Source organism: Lontra canadensis, unplaced genomic scaffold (genome assembly GCF_010015895.1).
Source record: "Lontra canadensis isolate GAN:19392208 unplaced genomic scaffold, GSC_riverotter_1.0 scaffold141, whole genome shotgun sequence".
In the NCBI taxonomy this organism is placed as follows: Eukaryota; Metazoa; Chordata; class Mammalia; order Carnivora; family Mustelidae; genus Lontra; species Lontra canadensis.
In genome coordinates this window covers 1,004,180-1,017,961 of record NW_022631135.1, presented here as the reverse complement: position 1 = coordinate 1,017,961, position 13,782 = coordinate 1,004,180, and the positions used below count along the sequence as shown (strand labels likewise).

Sequence of the window (13,782 nt, the reverse complement as noted above, 5' to 3'; positions counted from 1 at the left end):
GTTAGAACTTTTTAATGTCTCTTGAGAAGTTTTATGTAAACTTTACTGTGGAAAATGCCATTAAAAATATGTGGAATCAAGTGACATGTTACTCATTTATAAATGGAATTTTGAGTCCATACAGTTCTTGTATTCATGTCTAACTGGAACCATCATTAAGGGTTTTGGACTCTCTTTAAAGGGAAAAATATTGTCTTGAATTTTTGATGTTAATAGAGTTTGGCACCTGGCCCAGGGATTATGTTATTTTGCTTCAAGCCATATTGAAAGTGGAGTTTGTTACAAGTGTAGTTGTTATCCACAGCTAACTTTATGAAAGTCGATTAAAGTGTTTGTCTGATAGCGTGACCATTTCCCTCCAGAAACTCAAGCTAAAACCACAAATATTAAACTCTGTCATATATAAATTATTCTTTAATAAAATTCTATATTCAGTCCAGTGGCAACTTCTAATCCAAAGGCAGAAGGTTGAATCATGTTCTCCCAGATGCATAGTGAACATTTTTTTTTTTTAAAGATTTTATTTATTTGACAGAGAGAGATCACAAGTAGGCGGAGAGGCAAGCAGAGAGAGAGAGAGGGAGGAGGAAGCAGGCTCCCTGCCTAGCAGAGAGCCCCATGCGGGACTCGATCCCAGGACCCTGAGATCATGACCTGAGCTGAAGGCAGAGGCTTAACCCACTGAGCCACCCAGGCAACCCCATAGTGAACATTTTGCTGTAACACAGAAAGCCTATAACTTTTCAGCTAACATCAGCATTAGGGCAGTGTTCTGTTAGACCTCATTTAGGCAAAGGTATAATAAAGGGGATCTGCTTCAGCGCTATAAATTCTTAAGGGAAATTGCAGATTTTAGGCAAACTTAACACTTTTAACATTCGATAATATAGGGTTGGGTGAATTCAATGTCTCAGACCTAGCCAGACTGAGAAGCACCACAAGTGAATGAGAAAGGCACAGTTAAGCATTTCGAAAAAACTTCTAACTCTGGGGTCTTAGCATCCAGCCTTAAAGGGAAACGGGTGAGATGGACATTTCTGGCAGTGGGTTGTGGGGGGGAGGAATTTGGAGGTAGGTGTTGTGATGGTGTCCTGGTTCCATATCTAGGTCTGCTTTGTGCAGTGGCCTGCCACCCAGGCAGCAGCCCATCCGGACCATGAATGGGCTGCCGCTGGTAGATGGGCTTGGCCTCTCCTCTTTGTCCGGTGGAAGTGGTTAGCACCTTGGCAGAATAAAGACTATGGAGCTTGACATTATTGGATACAGCTAGTTAGTGTGATGTGGTGGAGTTCAACGACACACTTATACGTAGGAATGTGGAAGGCAGTGATCTGCTGGGCTTTCTGCGGCAGGTTGTCAGCAATAGAATATTTAGCCAGCGAAGGTTGGGTATCTAGCTGTCAAGCCAGTTAAAGGACTCGAAAATGTCTCTCTCCCTTCAACTTTTGGGAAAATACATTAAAAGCCATCTGTGGCCATACTGCTCAAAGGATGGTCCAGGGAACCCCAGCATAGGCACTACCTAGAATTTGTTAGAAGGGAAAATTCCAGGTCCTTACGGTGGACATAGGAGTCATAATCTGTGTTTTGACCAGGTCTTCAGGGGACTCAGGTAAACCTTTAAGGCTTGAGAGGCACCGAGTAGGGGGATCAAATATTCTTTTGAGGTGACACAATTGTAGAAGTTTGGAGTGTTACAAAAGCCAAGGGAGTAGGGGGCCCTGATAAGCCCAAGTGGCTCATGGTTCCAGATGTGTGCCAACAGCCAGGGACACTTAGGTAAGAGTGAGGCCATACACGTTATGTGTGGACGTTTAGACCAAATTGTCTCTCAGGTTTTTCCTAACACCAGCGTCTTATGAATCTATATGTAACAATTCATAATCAAGGGTTTATCTTTTTGTAGATGTTTTTGATGTTAGAGGATAATTGAAAATCACCTTTATTTAACCCTTTTTTCTGGTAATGGATATTAGAAATGTCGTAGAGGAGACTTGGCTAACCACGACTGTTTTACCTTCAAATTTGTAGTGATCAGGAATAGGGGAGCAGAGCCTCTCTAACTGACAGAAGCACTTCAGTCCCAAAAGAAATATGTGTATAGATACTTGTTTGGTCCTTAGATTTCTGCAAACTTGTAAGGCAGGTTTGTGTTTGGTTTTTAACTTTTTTTGTGTGTCATTTATTCCCTTGGCAGTTTTAGTGAGTTCGATGGGGTGCTTCTCAGAACAGTGTTTTAACTGTATAATAAAAGTACACAGGCCTATAAAGGAAGCCAATAAATTACATTCCCCAAATACTCATTAAATTTGGGATAGTCACCAGCATCTAATCCCTACAGTCATTTAGAAATATCGATTAGCTTAAGAGAGATTTCAAGATCTGCAGCAACTGTAGTGGGACAGCTAAGAGTACTGCTAAAATTAACCAGGTTTTTTCTCCTGCATTCATAATAATTGATGGTAAAATGCTAAATTTCTTAGAGGTTAGTGAAAGTAAGGATGTATCATTTTGTTCCCCCAACTGATTCATAGTCTTCCAGTTTCATGTTCTTAGATGATTCAATAACTCTGGATTCTAGGACCCCATTTTAATTTCGGTTTACTTCTGTTGGAAGCCTATGATAGGATTCCTTGTAGTTTTTATTTATTCCTTGGTTTACCTGATGTTCATTCAGAAAATAAATATGGGTTGAGTTCATACGTTCGGTACAGCGTGGTAGTAAAAAGGGGGAAGGTGAGGAGAAGGCTACCAAATGGAGTGAATTACTGTCTCTGCCCTTAAGTGTAGCTGCCAAAATACTTTTATTTCTAAGAAGCCAAGATAAATTGTATTGAAATCTGGTTGAAATCTGGTGTGGATTTTAGCTCTTTCTTAAAAAGTTTTGCCTTGTTGCTTGTACCTTAAGGTTTGGGAAACACTGAGAAAAATCCCCCCCATTTGGCCCGATTATGAATTGCCTGAAACTGTCACTTAAAATACAGATTCTCAGGCCCTTTCCCTGGAGAACGTTTCAGGTGGGCCATGGGGAAAACTGTCTTTTTAACAAATTTGCCAGATGGATTCTTATCAGACAAAAACTTAGTAGAGCTTAGCTAGATAATACTTAAACAGGTGCATAGAAACGTATGGACTAGGGATACTGGTAATTATTTTCGTGAAAGGGATTGTACTGTTTATTGTGTTGCCTTTGTTTCCAGGAAGGTTCTTCCCTATAGTCCGACAGCTTAAAGGGCTGACATTATCCAGACAGTTTTCTACAAAGAAAAGGGGTCTGATTTTTATTTCATCTGGCCAATGTAGATAGTGTGTCTGACTTACTATTTTTTGTGGGTAAAAATATTCGTATAAAAATTTCTTTAATATAGAACTTCTTTAGCATATCAGCTTTGGAAATACAAAATTGTGTGAAGAAATGATATATATCCAAAGGTGATAGGCCAGTTTATCATTGCAAAAAAGCCCATCTGTTAAAGGCACTGGGTAAAGTACTTTGCATTTGTACTTACTTTTCAGGAGGCATTTGAAGGAATGATTGAAAAGAACTAGCCTGTGAGGTACATTTTGTGATCCTCACCTAGAATTGAGCAAATTGAGGCTTAAGGAAGCCAAAGAATGAGCCCAAGGTCACAGAGTTGGTGAAAGCCAGAATTGGACTCCGTGTAGCTCTCATTCCAAAGTCTATAAATGTAGTGGCCAAATTTTTAAAAGAATTGGAATTTTGCACCATAATCTCTCATGGTGTGTGTTGTGTGTGTGTGTTTGTGTGTGTGTGTCTGTTTCCATGTGTGTGTCCCTATATGCACACGCATATACCCGCATGCATTAATGTCCTTCTCGGATGCCTTTTTCCTTCGTTCTGTGTCTGCTTCTTGATCCATCTAGTGCTCTTCAAGTGTCAAAATCAAGAAATTTATTTTTACTTGTTAAATATTTATTTGTTATATACTTGTATGTTATATATATGTTATTAATTTGTAATTGATAATGCAGATAATAGACTTCTATTTCTTTTAAAGGTCACATTGTCTTTTTTTGCCTTTTGACGTATGAGTTTATGATCCTAGACGATAAAATTCTATCCCACTCAGGATCTTGGTACTCACCAGAGCTAATTATTTAAATAATAGCCACTGTAATAAAAGTACTCTAACTTTGGTCTTTTAAGAGGACCAGAGCATGGCAGTGGGCAGATAACAGTCAACAGCTATTAATTTAGTACTTGATGGTTGCCTAAAGCTGCTGAGTGCTGTGGAGGATACAGGTAATGGGGTCTCTGATCACCCCTGCAGAGTTGTGTGAGGGTGGGGGAGACCTCCTGACTCCACGGGGAGTGTTGGGGAAGTGAGCGTGCTCAGCAAAGGGAAAACCAGTCGGCAGGTGGCCGGAGTCCTTTCTGCTGCCACTGTTGGGTCACATCAGTAAACTCAGCCCACTTCGTGTGTGGGTTGGGGTCTGAAGAAAGGGAGAGAAGCCACTTCAGTCTTCCAGTATTCTGGCTGGCCATACTGTGGGAAGGGGCCATGAGAATGACACCGCGTCTGAATTTGGCTGGCTGGTGCGAGGAAACTTCTCACTCATCCTCCCGGGTCTGTAGAGCTCTTTCACACTCTCTGTGCTGTGCAGAAACCCTGCAGGGACTTTGTACAAGGGATTGGGGCTGCAGGTGAGAATGAAAGGTGCCAAGTGACGGGGACACAGGGCTATACCTTGGGGTCCCAGAAGATGACGCTGCTCCCGCCATTGTCCTCCGCCTTCTGCGGCAGGCATCTGTAGCACCTGTCACAGAGTGAGACCTGGAAGGGTCTGTCTGAGTTGTTGGGAGACCAGGGAAGTCGTTTCCCTTCATGCTCTCTCTGTGTTCATGTTTTGAGGGTCCCCCCTCCCTTTCAGTTGACGAGCCGTTGTCGCTGATTCAGTTTCCTTACTGTGGTTGTTGCTTCCTTGGATGAAAGGCCATAACACATCGGACCCTCCTTCGCCTCTTCCCCAGCTTCTCCCTGTCTGGGCTAGAGACTGAATGGTGTGTTTTTCTCTTTCCTGTGTACCCTCCTCACACCCGGCCATTTGTGGGCCAGCTGTTCTGGGGAGACAGCAGCTGCAGAGCAAGGAAACTGAATGCCAGGCTCTTTCCTAAGGGGAGAATTCGAGCTGCTCCCCAACTTAGCACTGGAGGTACCATGGGAGCGTCCCACTGACCCTCCGCGTCGATGGGCCGTGCAGCTGGGACACCAGTAATATGAAACTCAGCCAAGCTCTGGTAGTTCTTTATTGAGACGTTTGGATATCACCAGTTTTAAAACAGAGCATGCACACCTTGGGTCCTTGCTGTCCTGAGCTCAAGCCGTGAGCAGTGTAGTAAAACCCACTTTGTTTTCAAAGCCGCCTCTTACCACTTTTTAATAATGGGAGTTAATGTTCTGTTGTTCCAGTTCAATAGGATTGTTAAGACAGTAGGCTGTTATTTTCTGCCTAACGACAAACATCTTAATTATTTGCTTTATATAGCTGAAGAAAATTCTGTTTAAGCACAGATGTTATGTTATTTGGGATGCTTTTAGAATAAATGAAACTTATTTATTGTAAAGCCAATTATAGTTGACCCTTGAATACCATGGGGTCATTAATAAAGAGACAACTGTGAAGTGAGTATTTGAGTGGTATGGGTCCATTTATGCACAGATTCTTTCAATAAATACAGGACAGTTCTGTAATTGCTCATGATTTTCTTAACACTTTCTTTTCTCTTTATTATAAGAATACAGTGTATAACATATATAAGTATGCATTAATTGACTTATGTTTTTGGGGTAAGCCTTCTGATTAACGGGAGGCTATAGTAGTTAAGCTTTGGAGGAGTCAAAAAAGTTATATGTGGAGTTTTGACTGTGTCTCAAATGTCTTCCACATTGTCTGGACCTTAACTATTTCAGTTGGTATATTGTATCTTAAAAAATATATTTGTTCTGAGTTAATGAAGATAAAGTAAGGTGAACTTTGAGAGATTTGACTTGAGGAGGGCAGGGGAAGTAAATAATATATAGACAAAAAATGAAATATAAATAATTTTTTTGGTTGGGTCTTTTGCTGTTATCTTGGAGAGATAAACGTTTAATGTCCTTTAGGTGGTTTGAAACCACGTAGTCCAAAAAAAAATTTTTTTTAAAAGATATAGTGGTTTCTTAGAACCTTTCTCAAAGCATAGAAAGGGGGAAGTGAAAGGGAGTGCCTTATGATTTGGCTTCCCACTTGGCGTGAAGTTTAAAAAAGATGTTACATGAAGAACAGGAAGGACACGACCAGCTCCAGCCTGACAGTATTTCTCCAGAGCATTGTATAGTTGCAGGGAAAAAGAAAGTGTAGTTTTCAGTAGTTGAGATAATTGTGTCGGATTGGGGTGTATATACTTTGAAGAGCCAATTATTGTCCTTGCCTCAGCTCTCATTTCAGTGCCCACTGGGACTGACTGTTGGCAGTTCTGTTACAGAATAAGGACTACATGTAGGTATATTGTGTCTCATCATTTGGATAGACGTTTGCTTTCAGATGCAAGAAAATGAGGCCCAAGAGACCCACCTTAAAAGTGTTTCAGTGTTTTATCTATAACACACACACACACACACACACACACACACACACACACACATATTCAAAAACAAATCAATACTTAGCTCAGTGGAATGCTAATTGGTGAAAGCTGCTTAGAATAAGAATTTATGTTTACACTTAAGTATGTGAACTGTAAACTGTTCCATTTTTGGACTCTGAAATATGTTTTATGGCTTAATTAACCTTTTTCCCTCCCTCCTCCTGTAGAACTGGCTAGATCCTGCAAAAGAAATAAAGAGACAACTGCGAAGTGAGTATTTAAATAATCTTACATCTTACTTCATCTTTACATCTATTTCTATCTTTAATGAAGTTCATAGGAATGTTGACTGGAATACTAGTGATTTGTGCATTTATATCATAAAGGAAGCTAAGGATACTAACAGTATTTTTGTAGAATCATGACTTTATTTGATACATGGCTTAACGACTATTCTGGTCAGGAGGTTCTAGACTCCTAGTCCTAAATATTCCCTCATAATGTCTACCACTCTGAAGTAATATCTGACCTTTTTTCTGGGAAAAGAATGAAGAGCTGCTTTGTGTAACTTTCACTGTTGATATAAAGTCTTCTCTAGGCAATGAATTATGATGGCTTTGTCTACTTTGTTTTGGAAGTGTGTAATTGGTTTAATTAATAGTCTTGTCTCTGGCCCCAGAGGCGTAGACACATGGCTCCTCAATGTACTGGAGCGCAGACTCCAGGGCAGGAAAGGCTGGGCACACCATCTCTTCAGTCCTCTGTGACGACCACCTTCTCTACTCTTTGTTCCACTGTCCAGGACCACTCTGCATGCTCTTTGCATCTGGGTTTCTAGTCCGTCCTGTTGCATTTCCCCTTTGCTTTCATGGTAGACTTCCGAAGTGACTTGAGCTGTGTCCCCTCACCAGCCACCGCTCCTTCAGCGGGTCTGCCTCTGCATGTGGCCTTGCCCATGGCCGGTCTTAGGATATCTGTGCCAGGAAATGTCATTGCTCCAGAAAACTCTCTGCTTGGGATCCGGATACTCAATTTACTTCAGTGTGGGTGAATGACCAAATAGAAAAGGTAGGGAGCCATGAAGAGCTGAAATTTTTAGAAAGGAGAACTCCGTTCTCACCAGCCCTTCTAGACTGTGGGCCCCGGAGCTGTCCAGGGAGGAACCATTGCTCTGAGCTCCGGCCTGCGCGACACACTTTGCGCTGTTGGTTTCATGCTCTGCTGATTGATTATTTCCAACATCAACACACTGTAATGAATCTGTATGCTTCTCTTCTGTCCCTTACCGTCCACCTTCTGTCTCATGTTAGGGCCTCCATGGCTGTTTTCTTCATTTCTTTTTCTTTCTCCCTGAAATCCTTAATCTTTTTGGTAGTTTGCCTATCGTTTCTTCTCTGCTTCCTTTTATTTTTATTTTATTTTATTATTTTTTTAAAGATTTTATTCATTTATTTGACAGAGAGAGATCACAAGTAGACAGAGAGGCAAGCGGAGAGAGAGGAGGGAGCAGGCTCCCTGCTGAGCAGAGAGCCCGACGCGGGACTCGATCCCAGGACCCTGAGATCATGACCCGAGCCGAAGGCAGCGGCTCAACCCACTGAGCCACCCAGGCGCCTCTGCTTCCTTTTAAAATTCTGAGCATAAACCTTATTTTCCCATTTCTTCTCCTTGTAGACTCCTCTTTCTCTTCCTTTTTAAAGAAGATATCGTTGAATAGAATGACTTTCCTAATTCATCCAGGACGGGGGTTTCTCGGGATGTAGGACTTTTAGTGCTGAAACACCAACAATCCCGAGCAGACTGGGATGGTCGGTCACACTGACTGTTATTACTCCTGGCTTTCCAGCAGCCCTTCCCAACCCTCTCTCTTCCTTTATCCATTTATGCTTGGTTCATCATGGAAAAGGGGGAAGAAAAGAAAAGGAGTAGTTAGACACATAAGCGTTATGCTGACATTATGGAAGAAAGGAGAGCCTTGGAATGTTTCCTTTGTCTTATGTATGGTTGTTCTAGGTCTGCAGAGTACATGAATTCAAAAAGGTACGGATGCTTGGTTCTTTGGCTTTATCTGAAACCAGACCTGCCAAGTAAGTGACCCACACCATAGCGAGAACAGGATAACCTCTGAAATGTGATTGATGTTCCATTGACTTGTTTCCTCCCCAGAAGCCCTACAGGGCATCCTGGTCTCTCTCGTAGCCCACCCCCCACCCTTGGCCATCTCCTCCTCTGGCATGGTCTGGTTTTGGCATTTTGTTGAGTATGTTTTTGTGTTGCTCGTTTGAGAGTCCTGGAAAGTCCTCGTTTTGGGGAGGTAAGACTCTTGCTGATTATGAATCATGGTCTTGTGTTTTGATTATTTGTGAAGTTTTTTTAGAGTTATTTCAGGACCTTTGCCCCTGTGGTTTGGCAAGAGGAATAACAGTAACAAATAGCATTTGGCTTTTTTGGATGGTTGGAGCTGGTTCTCTAAATGGAATCCTGGGCTGTTCCTATGGGGAAAGGAGGCTGAGGAGATTGTTTTAGCTGTTGCCTTTACCTCTGCTCGTGTCAAAATGGACCAAAGAACTGCTTAGTTTTAGGCTCCCCCAGCTGCTCTTATACTTTGTTACTTTTCACTTAATACACACATAGCAAAAGTAAACGTTCATCTTTTTTCACTGACTTGAAAAACTGACAGCTTCTTAGTTCCTGTTCAAAATTTTCTTTAAAACCTTCCTCTGATGTACATGAATAGGACATGCATGGGATTCCTATATAAATGGTCCATAGCTAGATGGACCATTCACACATTGCCAGGAAATTTTGTGGCCACATTTAATGCACAGTTTAGCATTATTAGTGCTGAAATGTAAGTGTTCTATTAGAAACGTCTCCCTGCAGTCCTACCCAGGCAAGCGTGTGCTCATGGTACAATCTGGAAAACAGAGAATAAGGCTCCATTAAGAACTGATGATCCTGTGCTTGACTGCTTCGTTATCGGTCGGCAGTCACCGTGAAGAACGCATATTCCCACCCTATCGACCATTAGTTGAATGTTAATGTACAGACAGCAGTGTTTTAACTAGACTACGTCATTTCTGACATGGTTGTTTGCTCTGTTCATTTGTTGCGGTGCAGTACAGCCAAGCATGTGTTACATATGATGAATATACTTACACCTGCCCCATGAAACCTGAGAATAATTCTGTTGTAAAATATTGTGATATTTTACTGGTCTTTCCCTTCTTTGGGATTTCTTTGAACATTTCTTTAGCTTGCCCATTAATCATTTCTTAAATAGCTACAGTGATCAATGATTATCTCCCTTCTCCCAACAATCTGCAAATCTTAAAATACTTTAAAAAAAAAAAAACAGTAAGGAATACTTGGCATGTAGATATACGGTGGTTAAAACAAACCTTAAAATGATTACGTGGAGGTCATAGTAAAATTTTTGCATAATATGTCACCGTACAAAACATTCAAAGTATTAGTAAATGTTTATTAAAAAAAAGTGAATCTGGGGTCCCTGGGTGGGGCAGTCTGTTAAGCATCCTATTCTTGACTTCAGCTCAGGTAATGATCTCAGGGTTTTGACCCTGAGCCCTATTTTGGCCTTGAGCTCAGTGGGCAGTCCCCTGGAGTTTCTCTCTCTCTCTCTCTCTCTCTCTCTCTCTTCCCCTCCCTGCACTCTCTCTCAAATAAATAAATCTTTTGAAAACAAAAGTGAATCTATTCTCTAATAGTGGGTTATGTGTGTAATTTTTATTTTTCATTGTTTTTATAAATAGTTTTCTTAATACTAAAAAATTAAATTCTCCAAACTGATTCATAGTAGGACTGGCGTGTCCTGTTTGAACATTAACATTTAATTTTTATCAAAATAAGTGGTCATTCTGTTGGTTGAATAAATAACCATATTTAATAATTACAGATCTTCCTTGGCTGTTCACCTTTAATGTGAAGTTTTATCCTCCTGATCCTTCTCAGTTGACTGAAGATCTCACCAGGTACTTTATCCTTATATTTTAAAACAAATCCCTACGTACAGCTCTCATTTATTTTTGTGCATGGGAGAATAATGGTAATTTCTGGATCAAAACCAAGATATTTTTTCATAAGTGGAATTCTAGATGTTTCCTTGGAAATGAGTGTACTCCAAAATAGTTGGAAATGTTGCCAGTTTCAAAAATTTTAATCACTTTTTAAAAATTTCTCCATTTGCCCTTGAGTAATGGAATATTAAAAAATTATAATTCTGACAAGTTTGTTTCTTATGTTACACTTTTAAAAATCATTGCTATTTAATATTTCAGGTTAATACCAAGATTGTTTTTATTATATAATCCTTGTGTACCTCTGTACTAGTCTCCTATCAATCACAAAGGTGATAGAAGTGTAGAAAAAAGAAATTATTTTGAAAAGCCCATTTTGGTGGGGGGTGGTCTCCTACCTCAAAGGGAGGGGAAAAAAACGTAATAAGGTAGGCTTTCCTAATAGCTATTTCATTTCCACCTCCTTTGAGGTTGGGCTATACAAACAGATGCTTAAATTGCAAAAAAAAGATTCAGTTGAGGAGCCAGAGCATTTACTGATTCTGAGAGTGACTGAGTATCTGAATAGTAACCAAGGAACATTTGAATCCCCAAGAGCCTTGACCTCTTAACCCTATTCAGCGTGGTTACCAGCGATAGGACTTACTAGCTTTGGTAAGAATAGGTGCGTAGATTACATGGTCAAGGAAAACTGTGTTCAGAATACACTTTTCGAAGGGCACAGGGTCTTACTGGAAAACTCTGCTTTGGATTCCTGTGGTTCCTGTGTCCTTGATGCTTTCTGTTAGTCTGGTCTTGTGGTCAGACATCAGGTCCTTTCAGTGCTTAAGGGTGCATGATACCCACGTGAAAGAGGAATGAGGAGTTTCCTTTCTAAATCTGGATAAATGACAAGTCTCCCCGCCGCCCACCGCTGCTTGTTGCTGGATAGGGGTTTTCTCATACTAAGTGAGCTGTGATCGAATTAGCTTCAGCTAGTAAATAATAGACCGTAGCCTTTGTAACTGCACAGTGAGCTGCTTGGGAGCATCAGGCTTGACGGGTTGATGTGCTCTGGAGACAGAGCCTCACCACAGGAATGCCTTTGACCGATGCAGCGGGATTTTTGTGACCCAGTTCCCTGTCTTTACACACACTTCTTGCCATAATTTGTTTGGGGGATGGTAATCCTCCTCTGATTGCAGTTTACGGCATCCGTAAGTGCTTGGGTTTTTCTTTGAAATGGGGCTTGAACAGTCTCGCTGTGTGTGGTGGGAGGAATGAGATAGTTTGTTGAGCAAATAACCGAAGGCCTCTGTAGGCAGCCTGAGACCAGCTACCTGCCTGGAGCCCAGATGTCAGGACCGAATCCTCCCCATGGCTTGAGTGCAAATTTAGAAGCTGAGGTGGCGTTTGAGGCATCGAGGAACACTGTTCAGAATATTTGAAGGTTGCTGGATCCTGCTCTGTGAAGAAGGTAGAGCTGGGAAGTTCAGGAAGCTGCCGGAGTTGTAACAAGTTTCTGGGCCTTCGACTTCGTCTTTGAAAACAGGAAAGAACCAGTGTGAAAAGTCAAGACTATTATCTAAAAAGAGAACGAGATCTTAGAAATAGATGGAATCTTTATGTTGAGGTCTTCAAAGTGCCATAGAATGTGGAGAACGATCCCTGTTCTTGATCAGACTTTGAGAATCGAAGAATACCCTGGAATCCTAGTTTAAAATTGAGTTTTCTAAAAATAAAATAAAATAAAAATTTAAAAAAAAGTTGAGTTTTCTAGATTTAATGCAGTTGTGCATGTGGTGTTTCAGGATCAAGGGAATATAATCCTCCTTAGAAAGAGCGCTCCTGCCATGCATAAAAATCCTCAGACTGTAGTGACAGTGAGGGGACTTCCACTCTTTAAGAAGACCATTGAGCACTCGCTGCGGGGCAATTACATGGCTAACTGTGGCAGTAGGCTGATGACAAACTAGGTCTCTGCCCCACCTGACAGTGGACTCAGTGGTAACCTAGGTATAACTGAACTGGGTGATGGCTGACTGCATGGTCCAGATTGTGCTGTCCAACCCAACAGCCATGGGGCTGGAATGCATGCAACAGAGTGCAGGAGGAGACTGGGCCGACACACCAGCAAAGAAAGAAAGAAGGTAGCTGGCCGCTAATAGGAATGATACGCTCTAAAAGACCTTCAAGGACAGGGGCATTCAGTTTGGAGGGGTCGATGGTAATCTTTATTAGCAATTAGTTAAATTCAAAAGTAGAAATCAAGTTTTAAAATGTCAGCAAAGGGGTGCCTGGGTGGCTCAGTGGGGTAGGGCCTCTGCCTTCAGCTCAGGTCATGATCCCAGAGTCCTGGGATCGAGTCCCGCATCGGGCTCCCTGCTCCGGAGCCGGTTTCCTTCTCTCTCTCTCTGCCTTCTTGTGATCTCTCTCTCTGTCAAATAAATAAATAAAATCTTAAAAAAAAAAAAAAAAGTCAGCAAAGGAGTAGGTAGTGCCCCGCCCCCAATTCCTCATAGAATATAAATAACATGGTTCTGCATGTCATTTAGTGGAAAATGGAATGTTTTATAACTGTGTAGTAAAACCACTTGGAACATAGAATAATAACCACTCATAACTTAACATTATAATTATAAAGATTATTCTTATTATGGCTATTAGGTATTGATTCCTAGATAACATGTGGTGTGTTTTATTTATATTATCTAATTCTTATTCTCACCTTCAAAGGGGGGATAGAATTCTCATTTTACAGGTGGGAAATTATCCTCGAGCTTGCTCAAGGTCGCACAGGGTCAGCTGGGCCTGTCCCTGAAGCTCATGTTTTTTCCGTTCTAAAGTGAACTAGCTGCCACTTTAGATGGAGTAAACGGGCAGTAAGGGCTTTAAAGTAAAGATTGACTTATAATTGTTGTCCAGTTTTCTTTTCCAGGAAAAGAAATTAGTATGAAGCGGCTAGGGAGGATAAAGGGTGGGTGATCTTAGCTCTTACCAATGCTCAAGAACAGCTGTTTTTAAAACTTTATTAGTCTTTACAACTTTTGAGGGACATGCAAATTTTGATTACAGTTTTAAATCAAAGGAGAGCAGTCTACGTGATTAGAATTTTTACCTTCAGTCACAAAGCTCTTTACTGGGATCCTAATGTGCTGAGTCTGCAATAGCAGCTCA

The 13,782-nt window shown here is 41.2% G+C and overlaps 1 protein-coding gene across 19 annotated transcripts in view; it reads left to right on the top strand.

Moving 5' to 3' along the window:
- EPB41L2 (erythrocyte membrane protein band 4.1 like 2) overlaps positions 1 to 13,782 on the top strand; it is a 218,621-nt gene that overhangs the window by 139,459 nt on the left and 65,380 nt on the right. For all 19 annotated transcript variants that reach the window (XM_032843482.1, XM_032843481.1, XM_032843479.1 and 16 more), the window contains 2 exons: positions 6,817 to 6,859; positions 10,506 to 10,581. In XM_032843482.1, the coding sequence (XP_032699373.1) occupies positions 6,817 to 6,859; positions 10,506 to 10,581 (119 nt within the window). The remainder of the gene's footprint in view (positions 1 to 6,816; positions 6,860 to 10,505; positions 10,582 to 13,782) is intronic.